General features: G+C 35.7%; 1 protein-coding gene across 2 annotated transcripts in view; it reads right to left on the reverse strand.

The window, feature by feature from the left end:
* Positions 1 to 19,098, reverse strand: part of LOC135200304 (lysophospholipid acyltransferase 7-like) — a 137,298-nt gene that overhangs the window by 16,388 nt on the left and 101,812 nt on the right. Inside the window, exons 4-5 of one of the 2 annotated variants that reach the window (XM_064228840.1) lie at positions 11,382 to 11,438; positions 2,498 to 2,709 (exon numbers count right to left, since the gene is read on the reverse strand). In XM_064228840.1, the coding sequence (XP_064084910.1) occupies positions 2,498 to 2,709; positions 11,382 to 11,438 (269 nt within the window). The remainder of the gene's footprint in view (positions 1 to 2,497; positions 2,710 to 11,381; positions 11,439 to 19,098) is intronic. The other variant, XM_064228839.1, reaches the window with a different exon arrangement.

A 19,098-nucleotide genomic window follows, 5' to 3' on the forward strand; every position in this document is an offset into this window, starting at 1 on the left:
TCTTGAAGAAGGAGGTCTGTCAGGATCTTGTAGGACGAGACCGAAGAATCCTTAACTAAGTCCTCTTCTGAAGGTCCCACTTCATCCACCGAAGAACCTTCGGCTTCTTTACGAGAGCAGCTGGACTTCTCTAAAGAAGTGCGTCTATCTAGTGAGTGTCTGGCAGCCGTCTGGCGCCTATCAGGGGAAGCCAAAGCTTCGGGAGAGCTCCTATCAAATGCGTCCTTCCTACTCCGATGAGTGAGTCCTCTGTGATCCTGAAGTCTGCTCCTAGATACACGGGAGTCCAAAGGGGAGCGCCTGCTAGGAGAGGAGAGCCTATTATGCTCACGGCGCCTAACAGAATCAATGCGCCTGTCAAAAGGAGAGCGGCTGCCTGGCGAACTGCGCCTAAAATGAGGAGAACGCCTGCTAGGCTCTTGGCGCCTACCTATAGGGGAGCGAATCCCTGGAGAAGATCGCCTACTCGGAGACAGCCGTCTACCATGATCCACAAACTTAGATCGAGACGTGTGGGTCTCTGCAAAAGGTAGTCTCTCAGCCGAGACATTTCTTTCAGGCTCTTTACGCCTGACCTGAACAGAGCGGCTAACAGGTGAACCGTGCCTATCAGGAGAAAAGCGCCTATCTTCCGCACAGCGCTTGGCAGCGGGAGAGCGGCTACTTGGGGAGTAGCGCCTACCAGGCTCTAGGCGCCTAACATAAGGAGAGATCCTGTCTCTTGAAGAATCCATGTATGAGGAGGCTCTCTTATCCGGAGATTGGAGGATCTTCGGAAAGGCGCGAGAAGACGAAGCTGTGCGCTTATCTTTAGACGAGCGCCTACTAGGTGCTAGATCCCTTTCTACTGGAGAAATGAAGTCGCCAGGAGAAAGCTTCTTGGGCGATTGTCGCCTGGAAGACGACAAGCGTCTGCCGAGGGAAGAGCGCCTCCTTCCATCCGCTGTTACAGGAGAGAGAGCCGCCTCCGACTAAGAAGGCAACGCAGGCGAAGGAAGCCTAGACTTCTTGACGGGGAGAGAGACGTCCTTCTTACGACGCGTACCTCCAGCCAAGGAGCCCGCCAGAGCCGAAATCTGAGCTTGCAGCCCCGCAAGAATCCGAGCTGGAGATCTTGCAAAATCCTCCACAGGGGATGAGGATCGAAGCCTACTCTGAGGCGAGAACTCCTGATCCCTCCTGGATTTCTTGATATCCACTTCAGGCTCTTCTGGAAAACATTCCGGGCTGGAAGGAAAGGCGCAAGGAGCCTTCCAGGCTCTCTTCAACGGTCGCGATGAATCCGAGGCGCTCCATCCTCTTCTAGGCGAAGGTGATGAAGAAGAAGAGAAGCATTGGCGTAACACCTCCTTCTTAGAGCGAACAAAGGCAGCCTGGGAACGAACATCAGGATCTACCGAGGGGACGCCTGATCGGTGGGAGTTCTCCCTAACCTTCCTGCGGCTGTTGACTTTCCTCCTCCACTGGGACTGGGAGTCTGGAAGAGGTCTAGGCCTGGAAGCATTAAGGAGCCGATCAGACGCACCCTCCACTGCACTGGGGTCACTGCACAATTCACCTTCACTATTACTCTTACCTTGCAACGAACGAATTTTCTTCTCCATGATAAGGATCGTGGCTCTCATGGTTGCCACTTCCGAAGTCGTATCTTTAGGTTCGATGCAGGGAGCAGGAGCTGAAACGGGAGAAGGATCTAGTGCTACAACAGGATTGTCTACTTCTACCTCGCTAATACGAGACTTACTAGAACTTCTAGACGAAGCTTTTCTCACCCTGTCTTTCTCCAACTTCCTCAAGTAGGAAGAACGAGACTTCCATTCACCCTCATCCAACTTCTCACACTCATTACACGGGTTAATAAAAGAACATTCTTTACCCCTACATTTCAAGCATACTGTGTGAGGATCTACCGTAGCTTTCGGTAGCCTCACCTTGCATTCATCTATAGAGCACACCCTAAACATAGAAGATTTCTTAACCTCTACATCAGACATCTTGAAATCAAAGAAAAATCCAAACCAATAGTCAAAAAACAATCCACAAGCACGTATGCCAAGCCAACAAGATCAGGTACTTCACCGAAAGTCAGTCCAAATAAATCCAAGGCAACGAGAATCGAATAAAGCTGTCAGGAGGTAACAACCACAGGTGTAGTCGTCACCGGCGACAGAAAAATTCTGGCTGGAAAGGGAGATTGCTTCTTACAGCCGCCACCCAGCGGCGGGTAAGGTAGATCACCTGACCTACCTGTCGCGTGTGCCACGAGTTTTGAATTCTGTCGTGACGTCAGAGACGTAAAGCTAAGTATATATCTGACAGGAAAGTTCATGTACAAAAACCCTTAGCAAAACTAAAACATTAAATTTCCTCAATTAAATGCCACTGTAAAGCATTTTACACATTATCTGGAAGTGATTTTAAGATTAGGCACCATTTCTTATAGGATTTCCAATTATATACAATGTAGCATATATATAACCACTCTAGAGAATCTTACTTTTGTTCCAAGGCTTTGTAATCACTAGGCCCCTTTCCTGGTTTAGGCTCACAATTCTTGGGATAAGCGCCAAGCCCAGCCATGATACAAACACATTCTGACAGTACAAATCCACAGTATATACGCATTCGAAAAGTGAAGAACACTGGTGTCATATACCAAACTCGGTAAAAGAAACTGTAATCCGTGAAGATTGTATCACCCTCTGCAAACTGTAAGTAGAGTGGAAAATAACTTTTATTCATAATCAAAGGAGACAACCTATATTTGTAAATACATTAACTACTGATACTAATTAAAATACAGTTGCTGTTATTCAATATGTAAATACTATACAATTGTAACTTCTCACCCTACCAAACTACCACATCTCCTTAAAGTGTTTGGTAGCCAAGAGGAATATCCTTTTCAAATATGAAACTGACACATGTTTATGAGTCAGTACTGTATGCAATTAGTTATATTCATAATTCATATAAAGTTTACCTCATACATGGGGCTGTAAAACTAAATATGGAAGTTCATTATCTCTTAAAAAAAAAAAAAAAAAAAAAAAAAAAAAAAAAAAGTAATTTTTAAAATATAATTTTTCTCAATAAAAACTCATTACCTTAACATAGCTTATTTTGTGTGAAGTCACAGATACCTTATCTAACTTTTAAAAAAATCACCTGGTGGCTAAATTAATCACTTTTTCTGTAGTCTGACTCAACCACAAAGTTGGACTGGAATTTGGTTAGAAAATTTAATGCATGATGTGACTGCTAAACAGCATACTTTTATCTAGCAGGAAACCAACTATGACTCTTAATGCTACAGGTAAGATGATCCTCCATGGCAAAAGTTTGTCTTGCCAATCTAGCAGGATAATAGAGTTGAGATAACATCTCTCTCGGGTTAGGAAAAAAAAAAACTTCAACATCCTTCATGAAACCAAAAGAAGCCATGTACCTAGAACTATTGACTTAAATTCAAGTCAACCTCAAGGTTCCTCATAAGGCACATATGCTTGGAAACCTCGGATATCAACCTAGCAGCAGTTAACCCTTAAACACCGAAGCGGTAAAAAAAAAAAAAGTCTCCCGTGTGCCGGAGGTGTTTCAGAGTGAGCGCGGAAGCGGAAAAAAGATTTTTTTCAAAAAATCACAGCGCGCTTAGTTTTCAAGATTAAGAGTTTATTTTTGGCTCCTTTTTTTGTCATTGGCTGAAGTTTAGTATGCAACGATCAGAAATGAAAAAAATTATCATTATCATATATAAATAATGCGATATATGATAGCGCAAAAACAAAATTTCATATATAATTGTATTCAAATCGCGCTGTGCGCAAAACGGTTAAAGGTGACATGTTACTTTTTTTTTCGTTGTAATGTACACTAAATTATGATCATTTTGGTATATAACACATCGTAAAACGATAAAAGCAACACAGAAAATATTATCACAAAATAATGCATGAATTCGTAACGCTCGGACGTAAACAAATATTTTATTAAAAAATTCACCATAAATCTCAATATTGTCCTAGAGTCTTCCAATTTCTTTCAAAATGAAGACAAATGATTGAATATTACTATACTGTAAGAGTATTAGCTTACAAATGCAGTTTTCGACCATATCTGATGAGTTAAAGTTGACCGAATGTCGAATTTTTTTATATATATTTTTTATATGCAAATATTTCGGAAATAAGAAAAGCTACAACCTTCAAATATTTTTTGTTTTATTCTACATAAAATTGCGCACATTTTCATATATAAAACTCTATGAAATGCCTAATATGAAACGGAGCAAATATTCCGAGAATGGGACGTATGCATTTCGGAGATTTGTGGTGGCGAATCCGCGCCCGGAGGGAAAGATTTTTTTTTAAATTCACCATAAATCTAAATATTTTGCTAGACACTTCGAATTTGTTTCAAAATGAAGATAAATGACTGAATATTACTAAACTGTAAGAGTTTTAGCTTACAATTACGTTTTTCGACCATTTCGGTAGAGTCAAAGTTGACCGAACGTGGTTTTTTTTCTATTTATCGTGATTTATATGCAAATATTTCAAAAATGAGAAAAGCTACAACCTTTAATTATTTATTGTTGTATTCTACATGAAATTGCACACATTTTCATATATAAAACTTTATGTAACAGCTAATTTAAAATGGTGCAAACATTACCACAATCGCACGTATGATTTTTTTGGAAGTTACCGCGCGGACGTAAAGAAAATGTTATTTTTTTTCATAAATTCACCATAAATCGAAATATTGTGCTAGAGACTTCCAATTTGTTGCAAAATTAAGGTAAATGCTTGAATATTACTAGAATATAAGCGTTTTAGCTTACAATTGCGTTTTTCGACCATTTCGGTAGAGTCCAAGTTGACCAAAGGTTGAAAATTTGTCACCTATCATTTTTTATATGAAAATATTTCAAATTTGATAAAAGCTACAACCATGGGTTGTTTTTAGTTGTATTGTGCATGAAATTGTGCACATTTTCATATATAAAACTTTATGTAACGGCTAATTTAAAATGGTGCAAACATTACCACAATCTCATGTACGATTTTTTTCGGAAGAGTTACTGCGCGGACGTAAGGAAAAAGTTTTTTCATAAATTCACCATAAATCGAAATATTGTGCTAGAGACTTCCAATTAGTTGCAAAATTAAGGTAAATGATTGAATATTACTAAAATATAAGAGTTTTAGCTTACAATTGCGTTTTTTGACCATTTCGGTAGAGTCAAAGTTGACCAAAGGTTGAAATTTTGGCACTTATCGTTATTTATATGAAAATATCTCAAAACTGATGAAAGCTACAATCATGAGTATTTTTTTGTTGTATTCTACATAAAATTGCGCACATTTTCATATATAATACTCCATGTAATGGCTAATTTAAAATGGTACAAAAATTATGTCAAAGTGACGAAATAATTTCAGAGATGTGTCACAGATACTTTTAGTGCGTCAAGAAAGAAATTCGCGCTTGCGCGCCTGCGTAACGATTGTAAACAAAACAACACCTTGATCCGTGAACTCCAAGCATCCCCCAAGGCGCGTGATTCAAGAGTTTTTGGCTGGTAGGCCTAAAAGTATTTTTCCGCGAATTTTTAAAAAACTTTTGTATGTCGACGTAAAATAAGTCCAGTCGGCACCCGAGAGACAAAAAATGTCGACGTAAAATACGTCCAGTCGGCAGTAAAGGGTTAATGAATTCCCTGAGCCAAAGGGTGAAAGAGCACTTGCTAACTTTCACGACAATTTGAGGAAAGGACCAAAGTAGAGGTTTTGCAATTGGATGTATATTCAGTTTCTTCACTATATCAGCCTAGATAGTGAAAAAAAAAAAAAAAAGCTTTACTTGCCAAAAATTCTCAATTATACTGGGAGTTGTATGTAGTACCAAAAAAATATGTAAAAGAAAACTCTTCCTGAATTAGATGCAGATTATGTATGAATGTCTTGCTGAGGTAAAAACCATGAGAAAACTGTTTCTATGGGGAGGATTGAAAAGGCTTCTACCAAAAACCAAGGGAGAAAATCATGATCTGACAAACAATGAGAAATCACACTAAAGGCTAAAAGAACTTGAGAAGCACTGTCTGACAAATTGCTGGATAACAAGCACCAAGATTGAAACAATTTATGGAAGAAATTAGTAAAATGACAACTTAAATCTAGAAGTGGAGACTAACAAACCCTTTCAAGAAGCAAAGAGGTTGACAATGGAAGAGGGGATGAAGAATGGAATACAATAAGACTGGTTGTAGGGATGTCACCAGGTCTGAAGATGGCCTGCCTGTCTCATAAGAAACTCCCTTCTCTGAGAGTATTTCTAAATGTGAGGGCTGTGTCTCTAAAAACTGACTGGGACTTTGAAAACAGCTGGAATCACAGTTACCTTCATCTACTAAGGGTCCTGAATGCAGGAAAAAGTGTTGATCATCACGGCTGTAAGGACTGCTGGTACTGAGCAAAAACTGAGCAGTGTTCAGACTGATTCTCTGGGGGACATCTTCAGACCTGGTGGCATGCAAACATTCAGTGTTTCTGTCAAAATGCCAGAATTGTCAACATGGCAGATTAAGCCCTCAACTACCAGGGTCTGCATGTTCCCCAAAATCAGACAGCCAAACTGAATGGAATATCTGGCCTTGCCTGCTGGAGTTTGTAACTCTGAAGGCTTACCAGAAGCAATATATTGAATAAGCTTGGTTTTGCTTACTCCAGACAAGGAAAAAAGATGATAACTGGCAAGCACGAGTTTTTATCCTCCTGCCACATTAACTTGGTTAAATTGCTGTTGTCAAAAAAAACCACACATATCCAAAAGATAGCTACAATTCGTGAAGTTGACAAATCACTTGATGAGAAAAAAAAAAAAAAGTGTCTCCTCCTTTGACCATTCTGAGACTCTACTGACTAAAACCTGTTGGCCTGCAGAAGCCAGAATCTCTGGAAATAGAGGTGAGGGGCTAACTCCTCAACATGAAGGGATGGCTGAAGTGACTGCCATATCTTGGCATAAGGATTTGGATTTGAAGAGTGGAAGTTTTTTTTTTGCTTGGCAGACTGGTTACTCATAGAATATACAGCACACCTAGGAATGTGCCATATTTAGTTGGAAAAAAAAGTTGATTGACTGGAAGCCAAAATCTTTATACAATTACATGAAGGTCTGCTATCACTAATCAATCTTCCAGGTATATGCTGCAGCTGACACAAAAAGTGATTTAGTTAACCCCCAGAAGCACCTGTGTGCATGTGCATGCCTACTGGAGCCAGCCGAATGAAGTACTATCTCAGATTTTGTGCAATGCATATCAGCTGTGTTACAGTAATAAGTTCATAATGAAATACTAGTCCTTTTTTAAATACACCTTAATTATCAGTTTTTAACAAATTTATTTGTTTCCAAACATGCTATTAGAAAACTATTTCTGCATGAACCACAAGCAAAATTTTTAAAACAAACATTAAATTTTTCAAAAACAATTTTACAAAATAAATTTTAAAGTAGTATAGCTCCTCCTGAAGAATAACATGTGAAGGAGACATTTCATACGATGGTCCTTATATGAAAAACATATCTATGTCAGTCACATAAGACATTTTTATGTAATGCAAAATCAGATTATGCTTCACACTGACCAACATTTGCCAAAATATGAAAAAAAATGCTCTTCTTTGATAAATAAAAAGTCTTGTTTGACAAAACTAGTAAGAGCCTTGACTTTGGCCCTACCTGCAAGGACTGGTAGTTTCAATCCTAATGTACCAACATTACTGAGTCTTATAACTGGCCCTATTGGCAAATTTACAAAACTGGAGAGAACAAAATCCTACTAACAAGCTTCTGACGTATAGCATATGCTCATACATGAAAATTTTCACAAAAGTTTTTTTACATTAAATGTTAGAAGTGCTCTCTAAATTACAAACTGACGTTGCTTTCTTACGAACAAAATTATAACTTGCAAAATGTACAACTTCTGAACTGTGATAAGTCCATTAATTATCTCAAAGTACTGAATACTGTACACACTACAAACCAATGGTTAAATCTACACCTGATAATTGTCAACCAGAATATAGCAAGCATTTGAAACAACAGTGAAAATCTGAGAAAGAAATTAAGATTCAATAAACTTACGTAAATTTGTCTATTTGGCTGTTGACAAGATAATAAATTTTTTTCCAATAAATCTTTTATTTTTTACTTCCCACAATACAGGCAAAAACACCATATCTGCCTGGCTTTGCTGAGCATTCTACTGCATCCAATTACATATGGTTGAATTTTCATAATGAAATAAAATTTCTAGAAAAATTTTCAAGTACAAAGGTTTTGATGGGACACTTATAACCACATTATGCAGTTTCCAGTAATAAATAGTATAACTGTAAAATGAGGATATAAACCTTATGAAACAAATTATACATTTCGGGTTCTTTTTATAGGGAACAAAGAGAACTAGTTACTGAATGTTCCAGTTATTGAATAATGAGATTAGCCAAGTTTTCACAACAAAAAGCACACAATTTCTCTTTGAACAACAGCTTTAAAATTAAATCCTTTAAAACGGGATAAACTGCCTAATGGCCTATGCACATCCACTGTTTACCTTTTCAGTAGCAGAACACAGAGGCTACTAGTCAGTCAAACTAGTTATCCTATAAAGAACACATGTGAAAATATTTGCAAGTAAAATTTAATTTGCAAAATTTTAAAATCATCTCAAACATTTCTTCTGATTTACAGATAAGAATTCAAGTCTAGTTTTATCAGGATAGAGAAACTCAGACTACATAGAGATAGCAGTACCTTTCCTCTCCACAAATATTAATATTTTTGCTTTATTTGAAAAACTGGTAAATTAATAAACATTCCTCCACCTGGTGGGACTTCTGAAAAAAGTCTCTCTCTTAGAATGCAGATGAATATTATCAAGTATATTGCTCTCTCTCTTGAATGCTGTGATTACATGTAGTAAGGATTGATCTCTTCAGTCCAGAAAATATAATCTTTTAAAAATAAAATTTATTTTCATACATGCACACTAGTTATAATTTACCCAAACTTCTGGTCAATGAAGTTCCCAGACACTTCATTTCCTACTCCAAAGAAAATAGTTTCCCAGTCAACAACACTGCCTGCACATAGGCCTCACAAATCCTTAGGTTCACAGCAGGCAAGATTATTTTAAATAAATAGTTTAATCAGACCAATGAGTTATGATTTATAACTCCCACATGGTTGGCCTAAAGGCTTCTAGCACATTGTTGGGTGAAAATGGGGCAATCACAAAAGATATGTTTGACTATAACTCTTGTTCTGTATTCATGAACTCAGAGCCTCACTTTTTTGTGTACCCTAGCCAACAGCTGCAATTTGGTAGAGAATTTGGTGTAAATTAATGTTTTTCTTCTAATAATTTTTTTTACATCAAATTTGTTCCACAACAAGTCTTACTCATCATTTGGCTGATAGTAAATTTAGGAGGGAGAATAAATTCATTGTTAAACTCAGAATTGGCCGAATGGAATGAGGGACCTGATGAGAACTCCAGCTCTGAAGAAAAACAGGGCTCTACTTCTTTGGCTGAAACCCTGAGAATTACATCGACAATAAAAAAGTTTATAAATCCAAGTGTATAAGGTAATCTTGGAAGAAACACAAAAAAAAATACTCAACTTACAAAACGTCAGTGTCTAGAATGATGCACTAATGAAAACAGGAGGATGACTAAAGTGATGACAACCAAAACTGTCAACCATCAGCTCGAGCAGATACCACATCACACTGCTATTACAGGCCCTGATGAAAATAGTTTAGGCAAGATGTATCTCAGATCTGTAAGAAGGGTTGATGATGCCTGGAACCTCCACAAGACCAACAGAACATGGTTAACATCAAACTCTCACAAAGAGTATAAGTAGAAAGAGCTGTGATTAGGCAGACAACCATCTAGACTTACAAAAGTACTGCCATCCACTGGGCACAGAAGACAATTATCTAAACAAATAAAAATAATATTGGTTTTACTACTGTTGTTGTTTCCTGGAACATGTGGGAAGCAAAAACTTAAAGACATACTCTGCAGTATACTTGGTTTCTTGATGATAAGATGTATCACTAGCTGGTGGTGAAAACTTCACCTGTGAATTCACTAGGATCCTTTAAACAAGAACAAACAAGGAGGTGAAATTAAATGAATACATACAGTGAGATTTAGAAACAAATAAATAGTAACATAATCCTGAACATCAATCAATCTGAAGTCTACGACATCAGCACTATCATGTTACAAACAAAGCAAACACATGAAGGATCTGTGAGGCACTTGTACAGCAGTGCTGAAAATCAGGGATTTTCTTTTGAATTGGGAAACAAGTGTCTATGAAATTTTCTAGTCACAAATCGGGGCTAAATTATAAATAATAGTGTTGTAGTGAAGCAGAGCAGATTGAAGTCAATAATATTTATTTCAGTTAACTATACTACAGTATCTATAGAAATTATTTTGTAATACCTCATGTGCTGAATTTTTCAACTAAATATAGCTCTTGGCTTCAGAAAAATAAAACCCAATAAATATATCATGTTTAGTAATCCCAGACATGTACCAGATGACCTTATATATAACAAAACTGTCCTGGGTATCATTAGATTCTCATCCAACGCAATGTCAACATATAAATATAGAAAGAAGTGTTTTCTTTTCCTCTTCAGAAGGACCAGTACTTTTTAACTCACCAACATTCAGATGAAATCAAATATTCTTGGCAAAACCAGTAGCAACACTGATCAGTATCACTTTTCTTTGTTACAGTATTCACATAAAAGCAACCCGTAAGTGTTCCTCTTTACTGCAAACATTGGAAAACTGTTCAAGATTTTTCCAGGAAATCTTCTAGCAAAAATACTCAGCATCTTGCTTCATCATTGTAATACACTGTAAGAAGTACTAATTCTTGCTAAAAAAGTAAAACAGGACAGAACTGATGAGCATAATTATCTGTGTCTTTACTGAAGCACCACTGGATAAGAGAGAAACTAAAATAAAATAATGTAATTAAGTGTGAAAAGGGAAATAATGTGGAATTATTTGCAAATTTGCTTGATGCACATGTGTGCACAAACTACATATGAACAATGCATCAGTTATACATACAAGACAACACTATGTTAACAAGAAAAAAAAATTACTCACTACAAAAGAATAAGTAACCAATTACAATGTTAAAGCAATACTGAAAATACCAGAAGCCTGCATACAGAAGTAAGAGTAAAAGTAAACTCAAAGTTCAAAGCTCTCAATCAAAATATTCATCTCTGTATAGAAGCACAGTACAACTACTTGCACATCTTCTCACCTTGCCGCAGGCTGCAATTCCACTCACAAAACCAAAGCCTTCAAAGTAACATTTGGTCTGGTGGGTCACAGAGGAGCAGAGGGGATGAGAGAAAGAAAAGACACAAGAAGGACCACTCATAATGAATTAACAAAAATAAAAGAGGCACCATATGAACACGCACACAAACTCACTTAGCTTAATCCCTGATTAATTTCATAACTCTTCTAACATTTACAGCAACTTACAAATCTAAGGGAATTGAGATTTTTTTACTCAAAAGTACAGTCACATCTTAATTAGGGACATCTCAAAATCTAAGTGAGGATGCTTTATGTCCTTAAAAATATAACACTTATGGAACACAAATATACAAACATGTCCATTGAAAATGCAAGATACATAAAATGCTTGCACAAAAGTGCTACCAAAAGGTCTGGACTTATGAAAGACATTCGTTATAAATTTCAGGTTGTTAATACAATACTTCCTATGGGCATTCATGTTTAATACAAACAATAATAACAGCTGCACCATGTTAAAGGTCACTAACTGTAAATTCAGTCACTTTCAGAGTGCTTCCAAAACGTATACCACTCTAATTTTGCCTCAAGTATGAGTTCCATATATATAATCATACACACAGACCACAGTACCAGAAAATAACAAAATGGCTAAAAATCAAACATTTTTGTATTTTTCAGCACAGAGACCACAGCACAGTAGGCCTTTATTTAAGATTATAAATTAAGAGAGATTGATATGTTAGTAACTGATTTGTGGTAACAAACATTCAACTATCAGATTGCCAGGTAGACGTTGTTATACCTTAAAAATATTAGTCCAATGTAAGAGTCAAAATTACACAATACTATACAGTACAGTACTGTATAAACAAATCTAAAGTATATCGAATTGCAGAATATATTACTAAAATCTTTCACAGACTTTTACATACTACTGTACTGGATTATTCTGTGGTGGTTCTATGACTTAAAAGGGAGAGGGATGAAGCACCAAATACTTCTAAACTAAGAGATGTTATTAAACTTGGAATGACTGAAGTTTTTGATCATCAATAAAATACAGCATGCCCAAAAGTTATGAAAAAATACAATATGATCGTGAAATTCTGGTTAGAAAAAAGTGAAAAGCAAATGAACAAAATGATCATAACACTTTCAGTATTGCCAACAAAGTAAAAAAAAATAACAGTCATAACTCATTAAAAAACAAGAGCTTAGTCTTCAAACAAAATCAAAGGCCAAGTTTGTTACCTGGTGCATTAGCTGGTGCATTTTAGTGTAGCAATTGGAACATCAACATGTAATTGCAATTCCAAACAAAGAGTCCTTAGAACATCAGCATGCAACTGTGGCTCTACATATACAAGATTCTTCAAGCAATTTTTAGGATTCCCAAATTCAGACATATACTCTCTTAATGCACATTCAGACATATACTCTCTTAATGCACTTCTTTGTTGCTTTTAATTAAACTGATCCTATTTCAGCCATTTCAGGGCCAATGGCCAATCCCAGGACCATTCAGGTCTTGATCAAAAGGATAATCAAGACCATGATAGTCATAGGACTGTGAAAGCAGATATTCTTCAAGATAGACAGAGAACTGACGACAATTTACATTTGGTGACTCATCCGGTGACTGCCAACATAGGGTACCACAAGATCAGTGTTACAGATATCTTCCCCCCCCCAAACCAACCAACCAACTTTCTATGGAAAATCAATAAGGACATTTAAGCTGGAAAATCAATAAGGACATTTAAGCTGTCATTGACAGTGTTTTATGAATAGGAAATAAGTAGGACTGAAGAAATGTAAACCTGCTGGTGCGGAAGGTAAAGCTTTACAGTATAATGCAGAGGTAAAATTCATTTTAAAAAGTTGGGCTGGAGGAAATGCAGAAGTTACAGAAAAAAAGAGTGGTCAGGAGATGTAATGAAAAGATCAAGAATATTCGAGGTACCATCACAACGATTAGAAAAATGAATGGGGTACTGAATATAGTACGCTGTAGTGTATATAATCTCCTAAACAAAGAATATCAAGTATCTGGGGGACATCTCCCAAAGAATTTGGTTTAAGTAGCAAATGCAGAGGTTAACAGAGCAACTTAGAATCACTGTATCCAAGAAAACAAAGAGGAGACTATATGTATATCTATAAGGCTAGTTTCAAATATGTTAATATTATACAATAAGTACACAGTTCCATCTGTGAAATAACAAGTACAGTGTGAGATTCAGAAAGAATTGGGAGGAGCGCCACTGGGAAGTGAATTATGTAAAGTAAAGGATAAAGGCTAAGCAATGTGCACCTGTGAAAAATGAACTAAAGGTTCATGAATGGAGCTAGTACTGATACCAGGTGAGTTTAACCTCTCACAACAGGCAAAGGTATAGCATATTCATATCAAATTATCTGATGTATGGTGACAGAGAATGTGTAAGAAATATACCACATCATTAAGGGTGAGTTCAGATATCAAAATAAGACCATGAATCAGACACTATAAACCAGTCCTAGAAGGGGTAAACTGTAACCCAATGTGGCAGTATTCAAACAGGCTGTTACAATACAGTAAATGCATAAGCACCTTATGCTCAAGAAGAGGACCACTAATGCAAAACTAATGTAATATCTGAGAAATATCCACACTAAAAGGTAACAAGTAAAATTAAAGAGCACTAAACATACACGAGTCAAGAAAAATAAAAAGAAATGAAGAACATAATCAATTAGGCATTTCTACCACAAACCAAGAATCTTGAGGGATCAAGTGTGGAAAATGATACTAGGAACTTACCCTTGGCTAGGAACAACTGACACTGGTATGGTAGAAGGTATAGGTTCAAAACTTAGAATAAAAAGACATCCTTTGATTACCTTGGTATATAAAAATATCTTGCTTGCAATCATTCATTTTTTCATGGGTCACTTAAAATGGCTTTCCAGCCAGCAGGAACTTTGGCCCTTATGACTTATTAATCACTTACACACACACACACACAGGAACATGTAAATTTTGGAAAGTAACACCTACACTAACCAATCGAAATTGGTTTCATTTGGGTTTAGAACTTGACATTCCTTCACGTCACTATAAAAATTCAAATTCATTATAAGTTATAAGAAATGAACCTAATATTGATTTTACAGCTTCACCCACCAGCTCAAGAAGAGCCTTTATTAGGCTCAGAGGTCTGGGTAAACTAATCCTTTATAATAATAATAATACATCTGTACCAAACTTTGCTTTTCACTATACTATGTAATACTTTAGAAATATCATTTTTAAGACAGTCATTTCATCCCTACTGAATTAAATTTCAGTGAAGTACATTTGAATGCCCAATACCTATACGAAGAACGTATTAACAACCTAAAATATACTTATCTTAATAGAAATAAAATGAACTATAACAAAACATCATGGTCACACTTTAAACAATAAGTTTGAAAACCTAAATACAAATATTCATTAAGATATCAGGATAAATACCAAACTACTGTATAAATACCACTAAATCATGCAAAAACATGATCTGTAAACATAAGAAAATCAGTACATACAATGTAGTGGTCAGTACACAATGAAATAGAATATGATAAAAATAATTAGTGTTAAGTCTCTAGATCAGTTATTGTTCATGTAACAACCATAAAGTTTGTATAAATGTTTCTCTAGTTTATGAAGTCTTTAGAGAGTAAACTATTTAAAAACAATTTTAAATAAAAAATGGTCATATCCTTGAGTGTTCAGTTCTCCTGTATTAATTAAACGAGTACTACAAAGGTCTCCATCTTTTCCTAAATGCAGTGCATATTTGTCCAGTATTATGACACTGCTTATAGAGTGCACGATCATGAAAATAACATAAGTGCTGAGTCTCAGCAAGTATTACAAATAAAACAGGAACTTCAAACCAAAATGCCAGCTCTGAAATGACTGAAGACTTGCATCAAAGCTGACTGCATAAAAGCAGTTATTCTCTTTTAGCTGAAGTTTCAGGCAAAGTCTATAAGTTTCTAGACAAAAAAATGAAGTCTGCATAGTTTGAGCAAAAGCGAGAAAATATCATAAAAAAAATGACAATAGGCTGCAACTAATATTTGAAAATGTAGATGATCAATGTGTCTTCCTCAGAAAAATGGAAAGTTAGTAAAACAGGAACTTCAAACCAAAATGCCAGCTCTGAAATGACTGAAGACTTGCATCAAAGCTGACTGCATAAAAGCAGTTATTCTCTTTCAGCAGAAGTTTCAGGCAAAGTCTATAAGTTTCTAGACAAAAAAATGAAAAGTCTGCATAGTTTGAGCAAAAGCGAGAAAATATTAAAAAAAAAAAAAAAAAAAAAAAAATGACAATAGGCTGCAACTAATATTTGAAAATGTAGATGATCAATGTCTCTTCCTCAGAAAAATGGAAAGTTAGTAAATATATGCATCATAGCATGCAAAAAATTTAAAAAATAAAATAAATAAAAAATAAATGAGAGACATGTAAATGTTTTGAGGTTAGAGCTAGCCATACTGAAGTAAAAATTATGTAAAAAAAAAAAAAAGTGTTTGTTTCAAAGAGACATATTTCCTTTGAAATAATTTTTTCCCCAGTTATAATAAGATCATATCTAGAATTCTAAACTGGCTTAATCTCAGTGATGGTTAACTAGTGAATGAAATAAGCCTAATAAGGGTTGCACCTTTTCTCATCTAACTTTGTAGAAGGGTAGCAATTTGTGTGCCTTATGTGCCACACTGTAGGTAGTATTAAGTCTTCCCAACATCAATGAAGAACTGGTTCAATGAACCAAGGCTCTAAGTCAAGAAAAGTATGGTGATTTCCTGCAACCTGTCTGCAGGAATGAAAAAAAAGCAATCTTGTACTGCAGTAGCAATTAAAAAAAAAAAAATCTTTGTTCATGACAGGTTAAATCATTGCTGGAAGCAAATGAACAGCAATTGGGGGAGTGGCAGTTCATGATTACAGATATTTTTGCTGTAATTCCCATGAAGACTGGATTTTTGTCAAGTTGCAATAACATACAATAACAACTTCAACTACCTTATGAGTTTATAATTACACATGCTGTCTTTCCATGACAATGAATTAAGGAACAATTTTGCTTAAGACTGCAGTTGAAGACCCCAACTGAACTACCTCTTTCACTGGAATCACCAGTCAAATAAAGAATGAACTAGCAAATAACGGTATGAGACACTCCTGGATACATAGTAATTCCTATCATAGTTGGGCTTGTAGTTAGGAAGAAATAGGTAATCACGGGATAAAAAGTCTTAACATGGCCTGCTATTTGATGTTTGAAAAATCTAATGGTAACAATGACAACTGGCAAGAGGCACCACTACTGGAAAAGATGAAAGCTTACCTAAAGCCAGAAAGGCAAGCTGTTGTAAGCACCAGTACTAAATGTGCATACAGTATACTGCACTATGGTGATAGCTGTATCACACAACATAGGAACTAAACATAAGTAGAGATACCAACATGATGCAAAGGCCAATAAGAGGAAAAAAATAGGATCAAAATCCCATGAGGAGTAAGAAGGTGCTAACTTCCCAACACCAAGCTATGCATATTGAAGATGATTTAAATATCTTGTGAGATGAAAAGAGGGAACTTCCAATTAACAGGCTTTTTCACTGGCTGGTTAATCATCAATCTAAGTTACTTCAGAATTTTAATGTTGGTTTCCTGTCCTGACCAGAGACATGACTTTTGTTAAAAAAAAACAATAGCATTTTGTTTGAACACAATTCTGTTAGATTACACCTGCCCCTTTCAGTTTTCAGCCGCTTGCAAATTTTTTCATCGGCTTAAACACCTCACAATTAGTGCTCACTTAGTAACGTTACACTCTGAGTTGTTATTATTATAAGGTTATTTCTTTTGATAGGTTATTTAGTTTGGTATGGCCTTCCCTACACAAGCAATGTACATATGTCATGCTGAAGATGCCATGTGGCCAGAATATTGAAAATAATTTAAAAATTCTTTTATTGATTACTTGTATGTTTTGGTACCTCAACAGCTGCAAATTTTACATTATCAGAAGCTGAAAGGATTGATATTCCTGGAGAAAACTCTTACCTAAGCTCTCCTGGATAAGAGAAAACATAAAAATACATCAGCAAGAATAAAGATTTAATCATAAGGTTAATAGGGTAAACTTCCATCAAAAATCTATTCCTCAGGCTAAACAGACCTCATATAAGAATATTAAACCTGAAAGAAAACTAACCTTACTGGAAAGTTAAGCTACCTAACATCCTCAGAATCTGTAAGCATTTGGATGACAAGAACTTGACTGTATTTACACATTACCAGTTACAGTACAGTACTTCAGTTTGGATGCTCAATTCAGTAATACTATACTGCTACTACCAATTACTGAAAGTCTTCTAATAATAATAATAATAATAATAATAATAATAATAATAATAATAATAATAATAATAATAATAATAATAATAATAATAATAAAATAATAATAATAAGAATAATAATAAAATATAATAATAATAAATCATAATAAGAAATAAGAATTAATATAATAATAATAATAATAATAATATAATAATAATAATAATAATAAAATAATAATAAAATAATAATAATAAAATAAGTAATAAAATAATAATAAAATAATAATTAATAACAAAATAATAATAATAATATAATAATAATTAATAATAATAATAATAAGAATAATAATTAATAATAATAATAATAATAATCAAGGAAATAATAATAATAATAATAATAATACAATAATTCAATGGAAAGAATATATGCAAAGACTCAAGGCAATACTCAAGTTAAAACTCAATGCCGGTGGAAATTAGGATAAAACAAGCCATAAACCACATGGGCAAGTAGCCAGTAATCAGATACAGCGCAGGAATAGTGGAATGGACGAAGGCAGAACTCCACAGCATAGATCAGAAAACCAGGAAACATATGACAATACACAAAGCACTACACCCAAGAGCAAATACGGACAGACTATACATAACACGAAAGGAAGGAGGGAGAGGACTACTAAGTAGTATAGAGGACTGCGTCAACATCGAGAACAGAGCACTGGGGCAATACCTGAAAACCAGTGAAGACGAGTGGCTAAAGAGTGCATGGGAAAAAGAACTAATAAAAGTAGACGAAGACCCAGAAATATACAGAGACAGGAGAATGACAAACAGAACAGAGGACTGGCACAACAAACCAATGCACGGACAATACATGAGACAGACTAAAGAACTAGCCAGCGATGACAATTGGCAATGGCTACAGAGGGGAGAGCTAAAGAAGGAAACTGAAGGAATGATAACAGCGGCACAAGATCAGGCCCTAAGAACCAGATATGTTCAAAGAACAATAGATGGAAATAACATCTCTCCCATATGTAAGAAGTGCAATACGAAAAATGAAACCATAAACCACATAGCAAGCGAATGCCCGGCACTTGCACAGAACCAGTACAAAAAGAGGCATGATTCTGTGGCAAAAGCCCTCCACTGGAGCCTGTGCAAGAAACATCAGCTACCTTGCAGTAATAAGTGGTACGATCACCAGCCTGAAGGAGTGATAGAAAACGATCAGGCAAAGATCCTCTGGGACTAAGGTATCAGAACAGATAGGGTGATACGTGATTGACAAAATCAAGAAGAAAGTATCACTCGATGTCGCAATACCA

Source organism: Macrobrachium nipponense, chromosome 26, assembly GCF_015104395.2.
Source record: "Macrobrachium nipponense isolate FS-2020 chromosome 26, ASM1510439v2, whole genome shotgun sequence".
Taxonomy (NCBI): domain Eukaryota; kingdom Metazoa; phylum Arthropoda; class Malacostraca; order Decapoda; family Palaemonidae; genus Macrobrachium; species Macrobrachium nipponense.